Raw genomic sequence first — 14,702 nt, forward strand, 5'->3', positions numbered from 1 at the left:
ACATGTCTCGAATTGATGCCGCCGCTTTCCACCCCTTTTAAACACTACGTACGATTGCATTAAAGATGTTTGGCGGATCCTTGTGCGCGAGAAAATGGAAGCAAACTCCCACATGCAGCCTTCGTGTACTCGGTTAGGGCTTCCGAGCCTCTTATCTATTCCCGCGTTCCTCCCTCTCTTGGAAATGGCTTGGTCGCCCGTCGACTTCGACCACCTCCAAATTTGGGTTCTCCTTGAAGTCCCCCATGGGCGCGCTCAGCCACTCGCCGTTCGCCATTAAAGCGACGCTACAGTGCCACGGTGTGGTGAAGCCCGTTTTGGTGTTCAATAAGCTCATAGATATCTTGTGCTCTCCGGTGGACTGGTGAATGGAAAGGCGTAGGTGTCTTGGGAAGGCATCCTTGACCGCGCCCGCGAACGCCTTATTAGTAAGCACATGTCAGTGTATTAAGTAATAAGAGGCAGTTCAATGGGATGGCTCACATATCCTCGAACCAACATTTCCTTGGCAAGGTACTTGACATCCCTCTTGTAGGCGTTATTCGTCCTATTCGTGCCTCTGGGGAAGATATACTTGAGATCCGACTCAAGAAACCGTTTGTATCCACAGAAAGTCAGACGTGTGTCAGTGTTAGTGGCGATCTCGATGTCGATGTTGATGTCATCATTACCATACTTGTTCATCAGGTAGCGGCGGAAGTTAGTGGCGTTAGCGACATAGGTGATCTCGTTGAGTTGTGCTTTCGGAAGCGGGATCTTGGCAAAATCTTGCAGTCGTGAGAAAGCAATGTGCTTGAACCCCTTTTCCTGGGCCATAGCACGCAGCGCCTCACCGTATGCCCAAGTATCGCGATCTGGAATGCAGAGGAGGTCTGCGCTCGCAGATGCTCGTACAGTCAGCAAAGGAGTTGAGGCAAGGAATTTAAGTACGAATTTTGCTGATTATGGGTGCCACAAACCATTGTAGACAAGTCCATCCGAAATAATCAAGAGCTTTGCGCCGGGTGGATATCGCTCCCCTATCCTGGCGCACATGGTGTTCAGGCGCTCCAGTGCCAACTCCTCTGCCTTATCCGGCAGAATACCGAAGACCTTGTACACCTTGTTTGCCGATTTGAAGGGGAATGCGGGCAGACACATATCTACCGGCTCCCCCGCCATGACGAAATTTTCGATAACGGAAAGGAACCTGGGGGTTCCGGCGGCAAGCCGGTGCACCGTGTCGTCGAACTTATTCAGCGCATAGTCGAAGATGGTCGCGAGTATGTCAGCCGAGATACGCGCATATGCAGACGCATCCTCCGAAACCATGGACGAGCCTTGCGTGCCGCGAGTAGACCCCATGGTATGATTGATCCAGAAAGGAATGTTGGTCTCTTCTTACCGTCGCGCACCTTGTCTTGTGCTGCTGCTGGGTAAGGTAAGGTAGTGCCACTGAACCTAAACAATTCAGGATCCAAGTCGAAGCAGGTACCAGGACCGGAGGGCCGTGGCGGATCGGAGGCTGCCTTGCCCAAGTTGGATTAGGGGGGCTGTTTGGTTAAAAGAGAGCTGCATCGGACGTCTTTATCCGTTGTTGTTGTTGCGTGAGATCAATCCAGTAACAATGACTGGGCATGACGATGAACGAATCTGGGGCGCATGGGATTATTGTTTGCATTGTGCCCCATCTGCCCGAATGACACTCCGTGGCGTGGTCACAAGGAGCATGCAATTAAAACCACGATAGCCCAAGTGGCAACAGAAGGCGCGCGTCATGCAAGTCACCTCTCGGCTGTCCCTTCCCACGATACTCCCTCAGCCTGCTCACATCACCGGTACTTCTCAAATACAGCATACAGAAAACTTGACAGGAATATGGACTGAGGCGTGTGCCGACTTTGCCGTTGGAAAATAATCGTCAACCTCCTTCTCCTCAGGGCTGGTGATATCCCGAACATCACTGTCGATCCACAACTACAAATGGCCAGCTCGATATGTCTCTATTTCGGATCCGACTCAATAGTAAATACCGTGACTGGGTTTCTCTTTCTGGAAGGGAAGCCACGGCTGGGAAAGTGCAAACAAATGGACAAATGGTGGCTTGCTTTTTGTGGTTTCAAGATGCCAAGAACCTTGAAACCCAAAGGAAAGAACCCAGCCCAGCCGCCATCGCTTCGCGTCTTAGTTGAACTTGACTGCGGTATGCACTATAGGAATTGATTGCATACGCGAAGCTCATTTTGCTCGCGACCTAAGAGCACGGCGGAACGTCCATTAGGGCTTTGCTGGTGGAGCTCTCGTGGGTTTGGCCCAGAAGACTTGCTTACTACACATGGAGTAGGAAGACGACGGATAGGGCTTTAGGCAAACATCCAAGAGGATGTGAGATGAAGAGATAGGTCGGATTGTTCTGTTCAAACTTCCTGTCGTCCATATAGTTTCTCCTGCTGATTGATATGCGTTTGTGGTCGCCATGCAGAGCTTAAACCCATGGCGCGTTGTCGCGACGCAGCCTCCAAAAAGTCGAGTCGGATGAGGTCTTCCCGTTGCACTTTCTCGACAGCCATATGAGCTCTCTTAACATGGTCTTGACCCAGACTTTGCTGTTTAATGTGGTGCTGGATGCGACGAAGTTGCACGATGGCCTCGCGAAGCTGATCTCCAAGGGTGACAGGCGCAAGCGTGGCGGTCGCCTCTGCAAGAAGGTGAGTACTCACCTTTCGTTTGTTTTCGAACACAGCAAAAACTAACGCATGCATCCATCCGCATTTCTAGCGAGAGAATTGCCTGGAGCTTCACGTGCCGAGGGAGTTTACGCCGGAGCGTCCCGCCGTGCGGTTCAGCGCGGAGACATTAGGCATGTCCATTGGCGAGCACCCGCTAGGAAGCCGACTCCCCAGGGCGAGGATGGCAGCGCCGGCAGAGGGTGGTGGTCCTTCTCTGCACCCATGATCTTTGGAGTTCAAGCAGTTCGGCGTCATGCCCGGCGGCTGTACTGAGCAGGATGACTACTTTTGTCGCGACGAGCCCGTATCCCGCCGCTGCTAGAGGCGTGACAAGACGTCCTCGACAGCGTCGAGGGAGGAAAGGAAACTGACGGGGAAGGGAAAGGGAAAGGAAAAGCAGACCAAATTACAGTGCCGTATGTTCTAATACCGCGCGAGATGAAAGGCTGGGGCCTCATCAAGTTCGTCTTCCGACTGCTGTTGAACGTGTTTTGGCGACCGACGGTGAGCACGCGCTCCGTCTGCTTGCCACGCCAGTTTGTGTCGCGGCTGCGGGCGCATTGCATGAAGGAAGCCGAGGCCGCGAGTAAGAACAACGACGGCGAGCCGGTGTTCCTGAGCAACAGTGACGTCTTGACGGCATGGACGGCTAGCTTCGTATAGCGCGCGTGGGTTGGGACGCGACCGGCGCTGATCACGAACGCCGTCGACATAGTGGGCCGACTCAAGAGCCTCCAAAATGGTCCTGGCGATGAGGAAAAAGGAGAAGGGGAAGAAGGGGGGGGCATACGTGCAAAACTTGGCATGCGGGGCGTACACAGATCTCAGCGTCGACTCGCGATGAATCGGCCGCTCGGGGAGGCGGCGCAGGTAATACGCAGCAGCATCCAAGAACAGGTCACGGACGAGCAAATACGTGCCCAAATGCGCATGCTCAAGGAGAGAGGGCTCGGTCAGCGGGACCCGCTCTATGGAAACCCAGACGCGCAATTCCTGATCTACAGCAACTGGGCCAAGTTCGACCTCTTCAACGCCTGCGACTTCAGCCCCGCCGTCATCATACCACAGGAAGGACCGGAGTCCGAGGTCACCCCTTCGACGAGTGGCGTCGATACTGGCGTTGCCACCACGCCGCCGGGCAAACCAGTGTATATGCACAGCGGTTGCGTCGAGGATAGTCGGTTCCAGAGAGACTGTTTCGTCATCACGGGAAAGACCTGCAGGGTAATTATTGGATGACGGCATTCCTTTACCCGGAAGACTTCGTGCCGTTTGAGGACTACATCGAACATACTTGGAAACGGATTGAATAGATGGCAAGGAGGCGGTGCCAGCTTGTCCAATGGAAGGCTAAGGTGTAGAGTGAATACCCAAGCCTCATTACTTGTCATCAGTTGCAGTTTCTTGAGGCTTCAGACCTTGCTTCTTAGTCCGAACAGGTGGTTTTTGGATATGGGCTAGACCTGCAGCATTTTCATGGTCCGTCAAGGTGGATGTAGCTATTCGCATATTGAAACGCCTACAAAGCAACGGACATCAAGAGCCAGGGAAGGGCAGACTGGCAGGACGCAACAAAAGAAGGTGATTGCCGAGGTGGGTGTCAATCAAAAGCTGCCAAGAACACAAGCAGTATCTATTGATGATGGAGGAACCTGAACAGGTGTCTATCAAGCTGCAAGCTGGCGCCACGGCACATTCTCATCGATCTCTGCCGACCCGGACTGCCAGATGGAGAAAATCAGTCAGCTTATGTGAGGTTGGGATGGATGAAGGAAGCCCCGCTTCTCCCCCAGTGGCATGTGGCATTTGGCAGGTGGTATGTCTGATAAGTGAACATGACTGCAGCCTTACGACAACGATTGACGCCGGCCGTTCCCGGGTAATTGGGAGGAGACGTTGTGAGACGTTCTTTGCGATGAGACGGACTTCACCCAAACCGAGTGTCTTTCTTCGTCAGCACTTGCATGTTCGCGTATAGACCGATTGCCAGCTCTAAACCAGACTGCGCGGAGTTACTTTGCGTGTAGCTGTAATTGTTGGTCGGAGGTTGAACAAGGTTCTGTCCGGGGATACACAGCCTGACGACTTCTAATTTTGTAATTGAATTAAACCCCGCGAGGCGGATGATCAGCAAAGTCCAGGCCCCCGGCAGCCCGGGTAGAGAATCGAACCCGCCGCCTCGGTGCTAGCCAGGACCTTGATTCAGCTTTCGGTTGCTGTTAACCAGGTGCCAGGAATGTACCATTTGGTTTGCTTGTCCTGCAGAGACGGGGACGCACGCATCTCGTATGCAGGCTGGGACCAACAGCGTAGGAATTGGCGAATCACGGCTGGCCTTCATCTCCGTCACCGCCCCAATGTACACCAACTCCAGAACGTCGTAGCCGTGCTACACACAGTTTGGTGCACCTATCCGTCGGTCGTATCACCAGCTTGGGACAGGGTGATGGCGTTGGCTTTTGAACTCAATCCTCGTTTTTCTTCTCGTTTGTCCCCCGACGCCACCCTGCAGGATGTTGGGACTGCTGGCAGTAGAGGGCTAGGCGAGCAAGTCGGGGATGGGATGAACCGTTCTTCCCGCTTCTAATAATGTCGCCGTGTCCCCCCTCGAGGTCCGTCGAAGCCATCTCCCCCTGTAGAACGATTTCTGTCAAATCCTGCAAGGTTCGTAAGTGCTTACAGGCCCCTCCTTAGGGAATCGCTGTAAATTAGATAAACCCTTCGTCAGCCGCGACGGTTCTTTGCCTTTGCAGCTTACTCCGGTCTCTTCTTTCCTTTTTCGAACTTGGTATATTACTTCGCGCAATCACTGGGAAACAGGATGGCCCACGTCGGTGATTGGAACGAGAGGGAGAGATCTGGTTATACGCCGGGAGGAGGCGGGCCACCCGCAAGTCATTCGAGTCCACCGCAATCCGCGTCCACTGGGACGGCACGGACCCAGGAATACGTGCACGTTAGCGACAGCACCACGACAGCGGCCCAACTACCAGACATTTCGACTTACAGCTTTAACAACAACAACAACAACAACAACAACAACAACAATTATTCGTATGCCTCTCCCGTGTCACCGGCATCACAATGGGCACCAGGTGGCGACATTGGAGCGCAATTTGCGGGTTACCATGTAGGCGACAACGGACAGCAGAGCTACCACCACCATGTCTCCCCCGAATTGACCACTGCGTCTCGGTTTAGTAGCGGGGTGTTGGGCAGCCCACTGCCCATCAGCGGCCAGCAACCTCAACAGCAGCAAGCACCATCGGCTTTCAATAGTAATAGTGCGAACCGGGAATCTCAAATCCCACCACAGTCGACGACAGCATCTGCCCGTCCCAAGCCAAACCCGCTTCAATTCGAGGATAGCAACTATTCCAACATCTACGCATCGCCTGGTCTCTCGACCGGCTCCACCTACACGCCCTATGCCACTTATTTCCAGCACGGCGACAGCCGCGTAGATTCCGAGGCCCGTCTCCTCCACACACACGCGACCTCCACCGGACCCCATCCCGCCTGGGCCCCGCCGCAAGGGACCCCTCCGCCCTATGCGACGGTCCTGGGGCCGCCGCCCAAGGCGAAGCGGTGGTACCAGCTGCGGCAGGCGTGGATCATGTACATGTTCTTCACCTTCGGCCTCCTGTGCGCCGCCGGCCACCACATCTTCTACAAGTCACTACACGGGAAGCCCGCCGACAACCAGCTGACCATGCTGCGCTACGGGACGGTCCTCGCCTTCGCGTCCAAGGCCGGCTTTGTTGCGTGCATCGTCACGGCCTTCCGCCAGCGCATCTGGGCCACGGTGCGCAACAAGATCCTCAGCGTCGCCGCCATCGACTCGCTGTTTGCGGCAACCGAGGACGTCGTAGCACTCTTCAACCTCGAGACTTATCAGAAGGCGAGCATCGCTATGATTCTGGCTTTAGTGGCTTGGTAGGTGGCCCCTTGATACTTACCCTGTTCCACAAACACAGATTGGACTTACATAATCAATTGCAGGCTCACTCCTCTAGTCATAATCTTGACCAGCAATACGCTCGGCGTGGAACTAGCCATGGTGGAGCTGACGTCGGCGAAGGACAACACGATGTGTCCGGGCATCCGGACACTGAACTTTACCCAAGAAGAGACAGAGGACTTCCGCACCGCCACTAGAATAAATGGGCTCACTGAGATTTCCTTGAGCATGTGGAACACGACGAAAAACCCGAAGAAACCGGATGAAACAGGCTGGTTTGACTACTACATCGGCGCAAGTACACAGTTCACAGGCGTCGCGACGCTCAGCACCCTGTCCCAGCAAGTCATGAGCGCCAAAAACGCCTCGATGGAGATATGCGGCTCTGGCTGGAACTGTACCTATTCTATCAAGTTTACAGGGCCCGGTTACAAGTGCACCGAGCTGGCCAGCGGTGTCGGGCAGAAGCCGAAGCAGCTGGGCAGGAACCCGACGCCCTTTGGGACCAATATCCTCTTACCGGAGGGAAATCACAGCTATTATGCCTACGCGACCGGAGGCGAGTATGCCAAGGAGCAGTTCAAGCATGTGGCTACGGGCGGTATACCAATTGACGACAAGAATGAGCCCATCCCCAATAAGGACTTGCCCGAACACCTGGGCGCTCTTCGCACTGAGCCAATCATCTGGCTCGGGTACTCTGTGTGGAACGACCGAAACCATAAACCACCAGACAATAACACCGACCCAGCCTGGGGCAAGGCGTTCACGCCGAAGATAGTCGCTTGCGAGCATTACGTGACGAATTACGAAGTAGACTTCAAGTTCAGCGGTAAGGAGCAAACCACCAAAGTCACCAAAAGGGAGTTCTTGTATCCCGTGATCGACACCGTCTACGACCGTACCGTCAATGCCACCGACGGCACAAATGATCAGACCACCGCGCGACCGAAAGAAAACTTCGTCTTGCCACGCGACAAGCGCACCTACAAACGAGTTGCGGCCTTTCACTCGCTCGGCTTTCACTTGCGCAACGCCGTCAACGGCACCGTCGTCTCAAATCCCGTCAGCGTACCGATCGCCAACACGGACGCGCTCCAGACCAAACTGCTGGACCCGACGCGCGACGATTTCCCCTATTCGAATCTACCGGAGCTGGTCCAGGGGCTCTACGAAGACATCATTTTGTCGCTCTTCTCGTACCAGCAGTTCCTCACCGTCGTCTGGGCCGCCAAGCCCGACACCAAGAGCGGCGCCACGACAACGGGGCCCCTGGCGGGCCTCGACATCCCGGGGAGCAAGAACAAGCCCCAAAAGGAAAAGGACGCCGACGTAGACGCGTCTACGCTGTACCCGTGTAACAAGTCGCGTTACGAGAACCAGTACAAGTACGTCGAGCGCGACCTCTGGATCGTGTACTCGGCGGCCATGCTGTGCGCTCTAGTGGCCATGGTGCTGGGCACGGCCGCCGTGCTCGAGAACGAAGGGGTGCTCCGCAACACCAAATTCTCGAGCATCGTGGCGGCGACGCGGGGACCGGCCCCTGAAAAGGTCCGGTGGCGCGAGGACTCGCGCGGGGACATCACGCCCGACGTCAAGAAGATGCGCGTCGGGTACGGGGTCGTGCATCAATCCTCGCCGCTCAGCGGTGGGGGCGCGCAAGGGTTGGGCGTCAATAATGTCATGATGGACGACTTCGCTCAGTACCCGAGGCGGACGACGACGGTGATGATGAGTCCCGAGCAGCAGCAGGGGTCCTTTGGCGGCGGCGGAGAAGAGGTTAGATACGGTTTCGGGCTGGAAGGTGATGTGAGGCAAGCGAGGAGGGAGGCGAGGAGGGAGGCGAGGAGAGAGGCGAGTTTGTTTCGCGGGAGATAAAAGTCGACCAGTTTTTCTCTCTCTAACGCATGAACAAGGCGACTTTGTTTTTTTTTTTTAGCTTGGGCATGGCGTTTTCGGGTAGGCTGGCGCTTGGTTGGGAAGAAATGGGCTGGGTCAGACTGGTTAGCGTATCAGGGGATATACCATTTTTCGGGTCAGCCAGTTTCTTCGGGTTTTTATTTCATAATTTCTATGAGAAAGAGGCATCCGTCGATCTTTACATAGTATTTCATACTAATTGGTAATGTTTTTCTCTTAATACGATAGACACTTCTTCTATTACCTATATACTGCTTACCGTATTTGCCTTACCTTACCTCATAACGCAGCGAAAAGGGCTCATTTCGCCTCTCCGCTCACTCATACATACGTGTTTTCAGGTCTATCGGAAACACTTACTACACATTTCGTGATTGCAGCCCTTACATTTGCCGTAGAAGAACTCCTTCTGGCCGGCGCACTTGCAGCAGTGATAGGTTCTCACCACCGTCTGAACGACAGGCTGTTGGAAGCATTGGCTGCATTGCTGGTGGCTGCAGCTCTGACATTTTCCGTAGAAGAACTCCTTCTGGCCGGCGCACTTGCAGCAGTAGTAGGTGTTACCCATTTTGGCGTTGGAGTATTTGGGGAAAGAGGATTAGAGTATATAAAGCAAAGGTGATGTGTTGTTGTTGTTGGTATATGAAGGGTTTAGTGACGCAATGGTATTAGTGGTGGTGGTGGTCGAGATGGGATTGACTAACGACAAGAAGGAAGACATCCATCCTGGGATTTATAGACTTGATTTGTCTTTCAGCTCTGGCGATTCTTGGTACTGTCATATTTGTGGCTGAAACATGTCCATTCAAGGCCAGAAAGGAAGGAGATATAATGAGTTTGTCGAGACGACGACGGACATGGCGATGATGGTTGGCGGTTACCTTCGAGGCTTGGCATCATGCCCGTCGCCAATAGCTTTGACATGATAGAAAGCATGACAAAAGAGGTCCTTTCAAGACAATGGCATAGCTTTACAAGAATGTCCTCACGTGGACGAAGACTTGTCTTTGTGCCGAACAATGGCATCGTTCCACAAGATAATCGTGGAGGAGATGACCAACCATGGGAATAATAATTCGTCACGATGCGCTCGAAGCGCGTTGGCTTTGACCCCAGATCCCAATATTGCAGGCTATGTATAATTCACGCACCTACCGTTTTCAGCACCGTACATATGTGATATGTGATGATGGTGCTCAGATCATCAGTCAGTCAGTCCCAGTCCCAGGAAAGAGGTTGGCAGTGGGAAGTGTCCACGGTGGGTTGCGCTTCTGGGTTGCGGTCCACCAGTCCACTGGTCGGTCCACCGGGAGGGGAGGGATCTCAAAGTCTGACGCCTACCGCCTACAGTCATGCAAGACCACTCTGCGCGCAATTCATCGGATTCGACATGGAGAGTCATCGGCCTCAGGCCTCTCCGAGATACCAGCTTGATGTCGAAATCTGCGGCCAAGATCGGCTCTGGAAGTCCAATTGAATATGATGCACATATTGCAAGTAAGCCACAGAGAGCCATCTATGTAGCCACAGGTGGCTCGTAACCAGAATGAGTGGGTGTCACCAGATCGTCACCCTGTTGTGCTTCTCGTCACGGCATTAGTGCAGCATTTTGTACTGCCCAAACGCGCTTACGGGAATTAATGGCGGCACCACATGACTCTCTGATCAGTGCCTGAAGTGATGTGTTTGCCAATGATCTGACTGCTCCTGGAGGTGGCCGGTCTCAGCTCATTCTCTCCTCAGCATCAACCCGCCGACTGGCTGGCAAGGTCAGCAGCAAGGTTTCGTCCTGACCTGTCATCCTCCCTTGGCCGTTGGGTCGCAACAGAGCGCCAAACGCCAAACGCCAAACGGCCGATGAAATGGATTGATCAACGAGCCGTCCAAGTGTGCGTGTCTCGTGGCCCGTAGACTGTCCGTCTTTGCTATTTCCGTCCTCGCCCGCCAAAGGGGAGCCACTCGGACGTTCTCTCTGCTGTTCTTCCATCTTGTTTGGATCGTCAGCCCCGACGGCTTACCCTCACCTTGGCCCTCCGGCCGTCAATAGGAAGCGATGCCACCGGTTGCGTAGTGGGGATTCTTACCGCTGTTGTTACCATGTATGTAATGCGTTTTAACCGCAAGCAACAAGCGCAGGTCCAAGTCCAGCAGTTTCCTACACTTGCACTTACTACTACAGCACGCCCCGCCCAATTCAGTGGTTGCGATAGGTACCACTTGTCTCCAATGCTGGGCCTGGTTCGATTTCTACATGCCCGAGATGCCCCAGCCAAGATTTGCACCGCCCGGGCAAACCCGCAACCCGTCCTCCCCGCTACCTGATTCGATTCTGGCGGTGGGCGATCTCCCTTTTTTCCAACCTTCCATCGGATGGTAATCCTTCGATCAACCATCCACTGATCTCCTCTGCCTCCCCTTTCCGCACACAGTACGGAGCTGGGAACAGGGAGTACGTAAAGCGCGCGCGATTTATTTATTTGGGTTTGGCAAGGCGAATGGCCGACCCTTGCACATCCCATCCGCCTTACACCCGCGCACCTAGCTCGCCGTCCCTTGTTTTTTTTTTCAGGTGTCGATGGCCATGCAACCGTGAGTGGTGGGCTGCCTTCGCTCCATGCCCGGAGAGGGTGTGTATGTCTGTCCTGCCGCTGCATTGAGATCCAACCAACGATACTGGCCATCGGGTGAAGACAACACAGCAATAGGTCAATTAGTAAGGAGCATGATGAGCACATGGCATGCATGTGCTCGTAATGATTGTGACGGTTGGCCTTGCATACGATACACGCTCCATCACATCATTCTGCATTCTATCACACCTCCGTACGTTAGTATTCCGGGGGAGACTCGATTGCGCGACCAAGCCTGTACTGTGATTGATTGCTGTCTCTCTCCAGTATGTCGTCTTTCTTAGTCCCGCTATGCGTAGAATACATGGTCCATCAGCTTCCTGGCATTGGTGTGCCGTTCAACCGCTGCAACCACGCCTGACCAGATGGCTGGCGACCAATCATCGCGGGGGGTCCAATTGGGAACGACGTCTGAATGGGCGGTTGATTGAAACAGCTGCTTCCTGACGGCCCCCTAGCGGTACAGTACAAGCCGAGAGAGGGAGCTTGTACGTGCCGCAATACCAAACAGAGAAGCATTAAGACAACAACCTCCCCATCCGCTTGGACTGGGCATGAACGTCTTGACTCCCCATATGTTATATTGTCGGTAAACAGCAAACGGATCACATCTTCCTTGCCTCGCAGCTCCCGATTTCCAGCTGCTCCATTATAACATCCCCACTGCCCGTAAGGCCATGAGAGCCTCCTTTTAGCAGCACTCCGTTCCCCGACACTTCCTTGCAGCAAGCGTTCACCGCCAGGTCGCACACACCAGCACATGCAACTGGTGGCTGGACTGTGGCCTCAGCTCAGCGTTCCCCTTTAGCGACTCGCCTTTTAATACCGGCCGACTACCTCTGGTCGCGCATCGCATTCGCATCGCATTGCTCGACCGACAGACAAGCATTTTCACCCAGGTGCCATTATACGATTCTCCCTCGTCTTTTGTGTGCTCTGCCGAATAGCGCAAATCCACCATGCCCATAGAGACGGTAACGATCATTAACAACTCGGGGAAGATCATTACGAACGTGAGTCTCTAAGCCCGCACACACCCCTTTCCTGCACTCTGCACATCTTACTGCACGCAACCGCATTGCACTGCATTCAATCTTCACAATCGCAGGCTGCACTGACGTGGTGGTGGTGTGGTGGTGGTGTAGTGGTGTGGTGGTGTGTGGCCCCGCATTACCAACCAGCCTCGCCAAACCTACTCACACAATTACACAACACCAATACATGATCAGATCTAATTGCCAATTGAACAATAGGGCAAACACCTTTTTGGTCTTTTCAAAGAAGCCAAAGCATCCTACCAGGAGAAGAAGGCCGCCGTCAAGGCCGAGCGAGCCGTCAAACGCAGCCAGACATATGACGTAGCCTGCCAACCCGAGTACTACGACGAGGTCGAATACCTCAGCGCCGGCGGCCGCCGCCTTTCCTACGACGACGGCGATGGCGCCTCGCACGCCTCTTCTCGCCGGAGCCACCGGTCGCGGCATTCCCGAGCGCCCACCGAGCGCTCCCGAGGAGGAGCGCTGACCGAGTCGAATCTCAAGACGCATAGCGAAGTGTCTTCAGTGACCCCCTCGCGCGCCCCGACCGGAATGCAACGCCGATCGCCTTATGGAGAGACGGTCGACCCTTATGACATGGCCGTTAGCCGGCCCAACCTCGCGCGGACGAGGACGATGCCGCTCGAGGTTATCGAGAGCCAGAGCTTTTACGACAGCCAGCCGCCCATGCAGCAGCTGGCACGCCGCTCCACGGCCGGCATCGACCCGGCCAAGGTCGCCAAGGAAAACAAAAAGATCGACCTGAACTTGGCGTACGGCAGCATCCCGCCGGATCTGGCAGAGCGCGTCGACTTGGACCCGGCGTACATGGCGGCGCAGAAGGAGCGCAAAGCCCAAGACCTCGCCCACAAGATCGAAGGGCTTTTGACGGAAGCCCACTGCCTCCACCACACGGCCACGCACATGATCACGCACCTCCAGGCCAACCCGGAGGCCGCCGCCGCCGTCGCGCTGAGCCTGGCTGAGCTCTCTGCCCTGCTGGGCAAGATGAGTCCAGCTTTCTTGGGGGCCATCAAGGCGGGCAGCCCCGCCGTCTTTGCCCTGCTGGCGAGCCCGCAATTTCTCATTGCCGCTGGCCTCACCGTCGGTGTGACGGTCGTCATGTTCGGCGGCTGGAAGATCGTGAAGCGCATCGCCGATGCGCACACGGAGATGTCGACGGGTGCCGGCGCGCCGCACGCCGTGCCCATGGCCTTCGAGGCCTATCCTGCTTCGTCAGCGGGGTCCCGCACGGTGCGACCTGACTACCCGGCTACGGAGCGCAGCGCCAGTGTCTTCGACGAGGCCCTCGTCCTCGAGGAGGAGCTGAGCAGCATCGAGACGTGGCGCCGCGGCATCTCGCAGTGCGGAGTCCCCGACGACGCCAGCAGCGTCGACCTGGAGCTCATCACGCCCAACGCCATGCAGAGCCAGTACGGCGACGACGACGACGCGCGGACGGTCCGCACCATGCGGACCTCCAAAACGTCCAAGACGCATCGGACGGACAAGACGGAGAAGTCGCACAGGTCCAGTAGACACAGCGAGGCCCCCGTCGAGTACCGCAAGAGCAGCAGTCGCACCGTCCGGGACGGCGACAGCGTGGCCGGCAGCGAGCGCAGCCACCGCAGCAACCACAGCTCCAAGTCGAAACGGACGGTCAAGACCATCGAAGACGGCAGTCGGGACCGGGAGAACAGCTTCGAGGCCGTGGTGCGGCCCAAGAAAGACAACATGCTCAAGAACATGTTCAAGCGGAAGATTGGGAAGGACGAGCGGAGCAGTCGCATGGAGTCTGTTCTTGCTTGATTCTTTCTTTTTCAACCGTGTTTTCCTTTTTGAACCCCCGACTTTTGGGGGTTTTCCATCAATTCGTCACATTGTATGAGGGGACTCGCGTCCGCGTCATCCTCGTGTACGGGGAGTCAGCGTCATTTCTGTCCATGGAGTATTGAGGCGCAATAGGGGTTTTGAGGGTCGGGTTTATTTTTCCTTTGGGGCATTCGTTTGGATTAACACAGCATTACTACTCACGAGAAGAGATGAATGATGTAATGAGAAAAGTCAAGGAGGCAAGAACAAGACAGAACACCTAAGGATACCACTGCATGGAGGAGAGAAGATACGGTCTTCTTGAAATATTCCTACCACGACCAAGTAGATATGAGAGAGATATATATATTCAGATAGATGGGACCAGAATATCATCAGTGCTATATACCATACTTGAGACCCAAAATGGGAACCTGACGCGAGCCTGCTATGACTGACGGCACCATACAATGGTCTATTGTGTTCCAGTCAGGCCTGAACCAGCAACGCAACCATCAGCAAGATATGTTAGGTTGAGGGCCCTTCCAAGGCCATCTTGCTGCTGTGCTGTGCGAAGGTGGACTAGCTGCAGCAATACAGTGGAACGGGACGCGACGACACGCATGCGACCGGG

At 55.0% G+C, this 14,702-nt stretch overlaps 6 protein-coding genes across 6 annotated transcripts; 5 read left to right on the plus strand and 1 right to left on the minus strand.

Moving 5' to 3' along the window:
* Positions 1 to 151: 151 nt before the first annotated feature.
* On the minus strand, positions 152 to 1,344 carry PG998_005317 (uncharacterized protein; the record flags this gene model as incomplete). The annotated part of the gene is made up of 3 exons (XM_066872135.1): positions 152 to 421; positions 484 to 872; positions 960 to 1,344. 3 exons carry the CDS (start codon positions 1,342 to 1,344, stop codon positions 152 to 154), a joined length of 1,044 nt encoding a protein of 347 aa, XP_066732232.1.
* Positions 1,345 to 2,564: 1,220 nt separating this feature from the next.
* PG998_005318 (uncharacterized protein) lies at positions 2,565 to 2,934 on the plus strand (the record flags this gene model as incomplete). The annotated part of the gene is made up of 2 exons (XM_066872136.1): positions 2,565 to 2,687; positions 2,758 to 2,934. 2 exons carry the CDS (start codon positions 2,565 to 2,567, stop codon positions 2,932 to 2,934), a joined length of 300 nt encoding a protein of 99 aa, XP_066732233.1.
* A 27-nt stretch (positions 2,935 to 2,961) lies between these two features.
* PG998_005319 (uncharacterized protein) lies at positions 2,962 to 3,371 on the plus strand (the record flags this gene model as incomplete). The annotated part of the gene is made up of 2 exons (XM_066872137.1): positions 2,962 to 3,012; positions 3,147 to 3,371. 2 exons carry the CDS (start codon positions 2,962 to 2,964, stop codon positions 3,369 to 3,371), a joined length of 276 nt encoding a protein of 91 aa, XP_066732234.1.
* Positions 3,372 to 3,548: 177 nt separating this feature from the next.
* On the plus strand, positions 3,549 to 3,947 carry PG998_005320 (uncharacterized protein; the record flags this gene model as incomplete). The annotated part of the gene is made up of 1 exon (XM_066872138.1): positions 3,549 to 3,947. One exon carries the CDS (start codon positions 3,549 to 3,551, stop codon positions 3,945 to 3,947), a length of 399 nt encoding a protein of 132 aa, XP_066732235.1.
* A 1,582-nt stretch (positions 3,948 to 5,529) lies between these two features.
* PG998_005321 (uncharacterized protein) lies at positions 5,530 to 8,547 on the plus strand (the record flags this gene model as incomplete). The annotated part of the gene is made up of 2 exons (XM_066872139.1): positions 5,530 to 6,644; positions 6,711 to 8,547. The coding sequence occupies 2 exons, from the start codon at positions 5,530 to 5,532 to the stop codon at positions 8,545 to 8,547; spliced, it is 2,952 nt and encodes a 983-aa protein (XP_066732236.1).
* Positions 8,548 to 12,178: 3,631 nt separating this feature from the next.
* On the plus strand, positions 12,179 to 14,065 carry PG998_005322 (uncharacterized protein; the record flags this gene model as incomplete). Its single annotated transcript, XM_066872140.1, has 2 exons — positions 12,179 to 12,232; positions 12,473 to 14,065. 2 exons carry the CDS (start codon positions 12,179 to 12,181, stop codon positions 14,063 to 14,065), a joined length of 1,647 nt encoding a protein of 548 aa, XP_066732237.1.
* Positions 14,066 to 14,702: the final 637 nt, after the last annotated feature.

Source organism: Apiospora kogelbergensis (assembly GCF_038363985.1).
Source record: "Apiospora kogelbergensis strain CBS 113332 chromosome Unknown utg000003l_segment0_segment0, whole genome shotgun sequence".
Taxonomy (NCBI): Eukaryota; Fungi; Ascomycota; class Sordariomycetes; order Amphisphaeriales; family Apiosporaceae; genus Apiospora; species Apiospora kogelbergensis.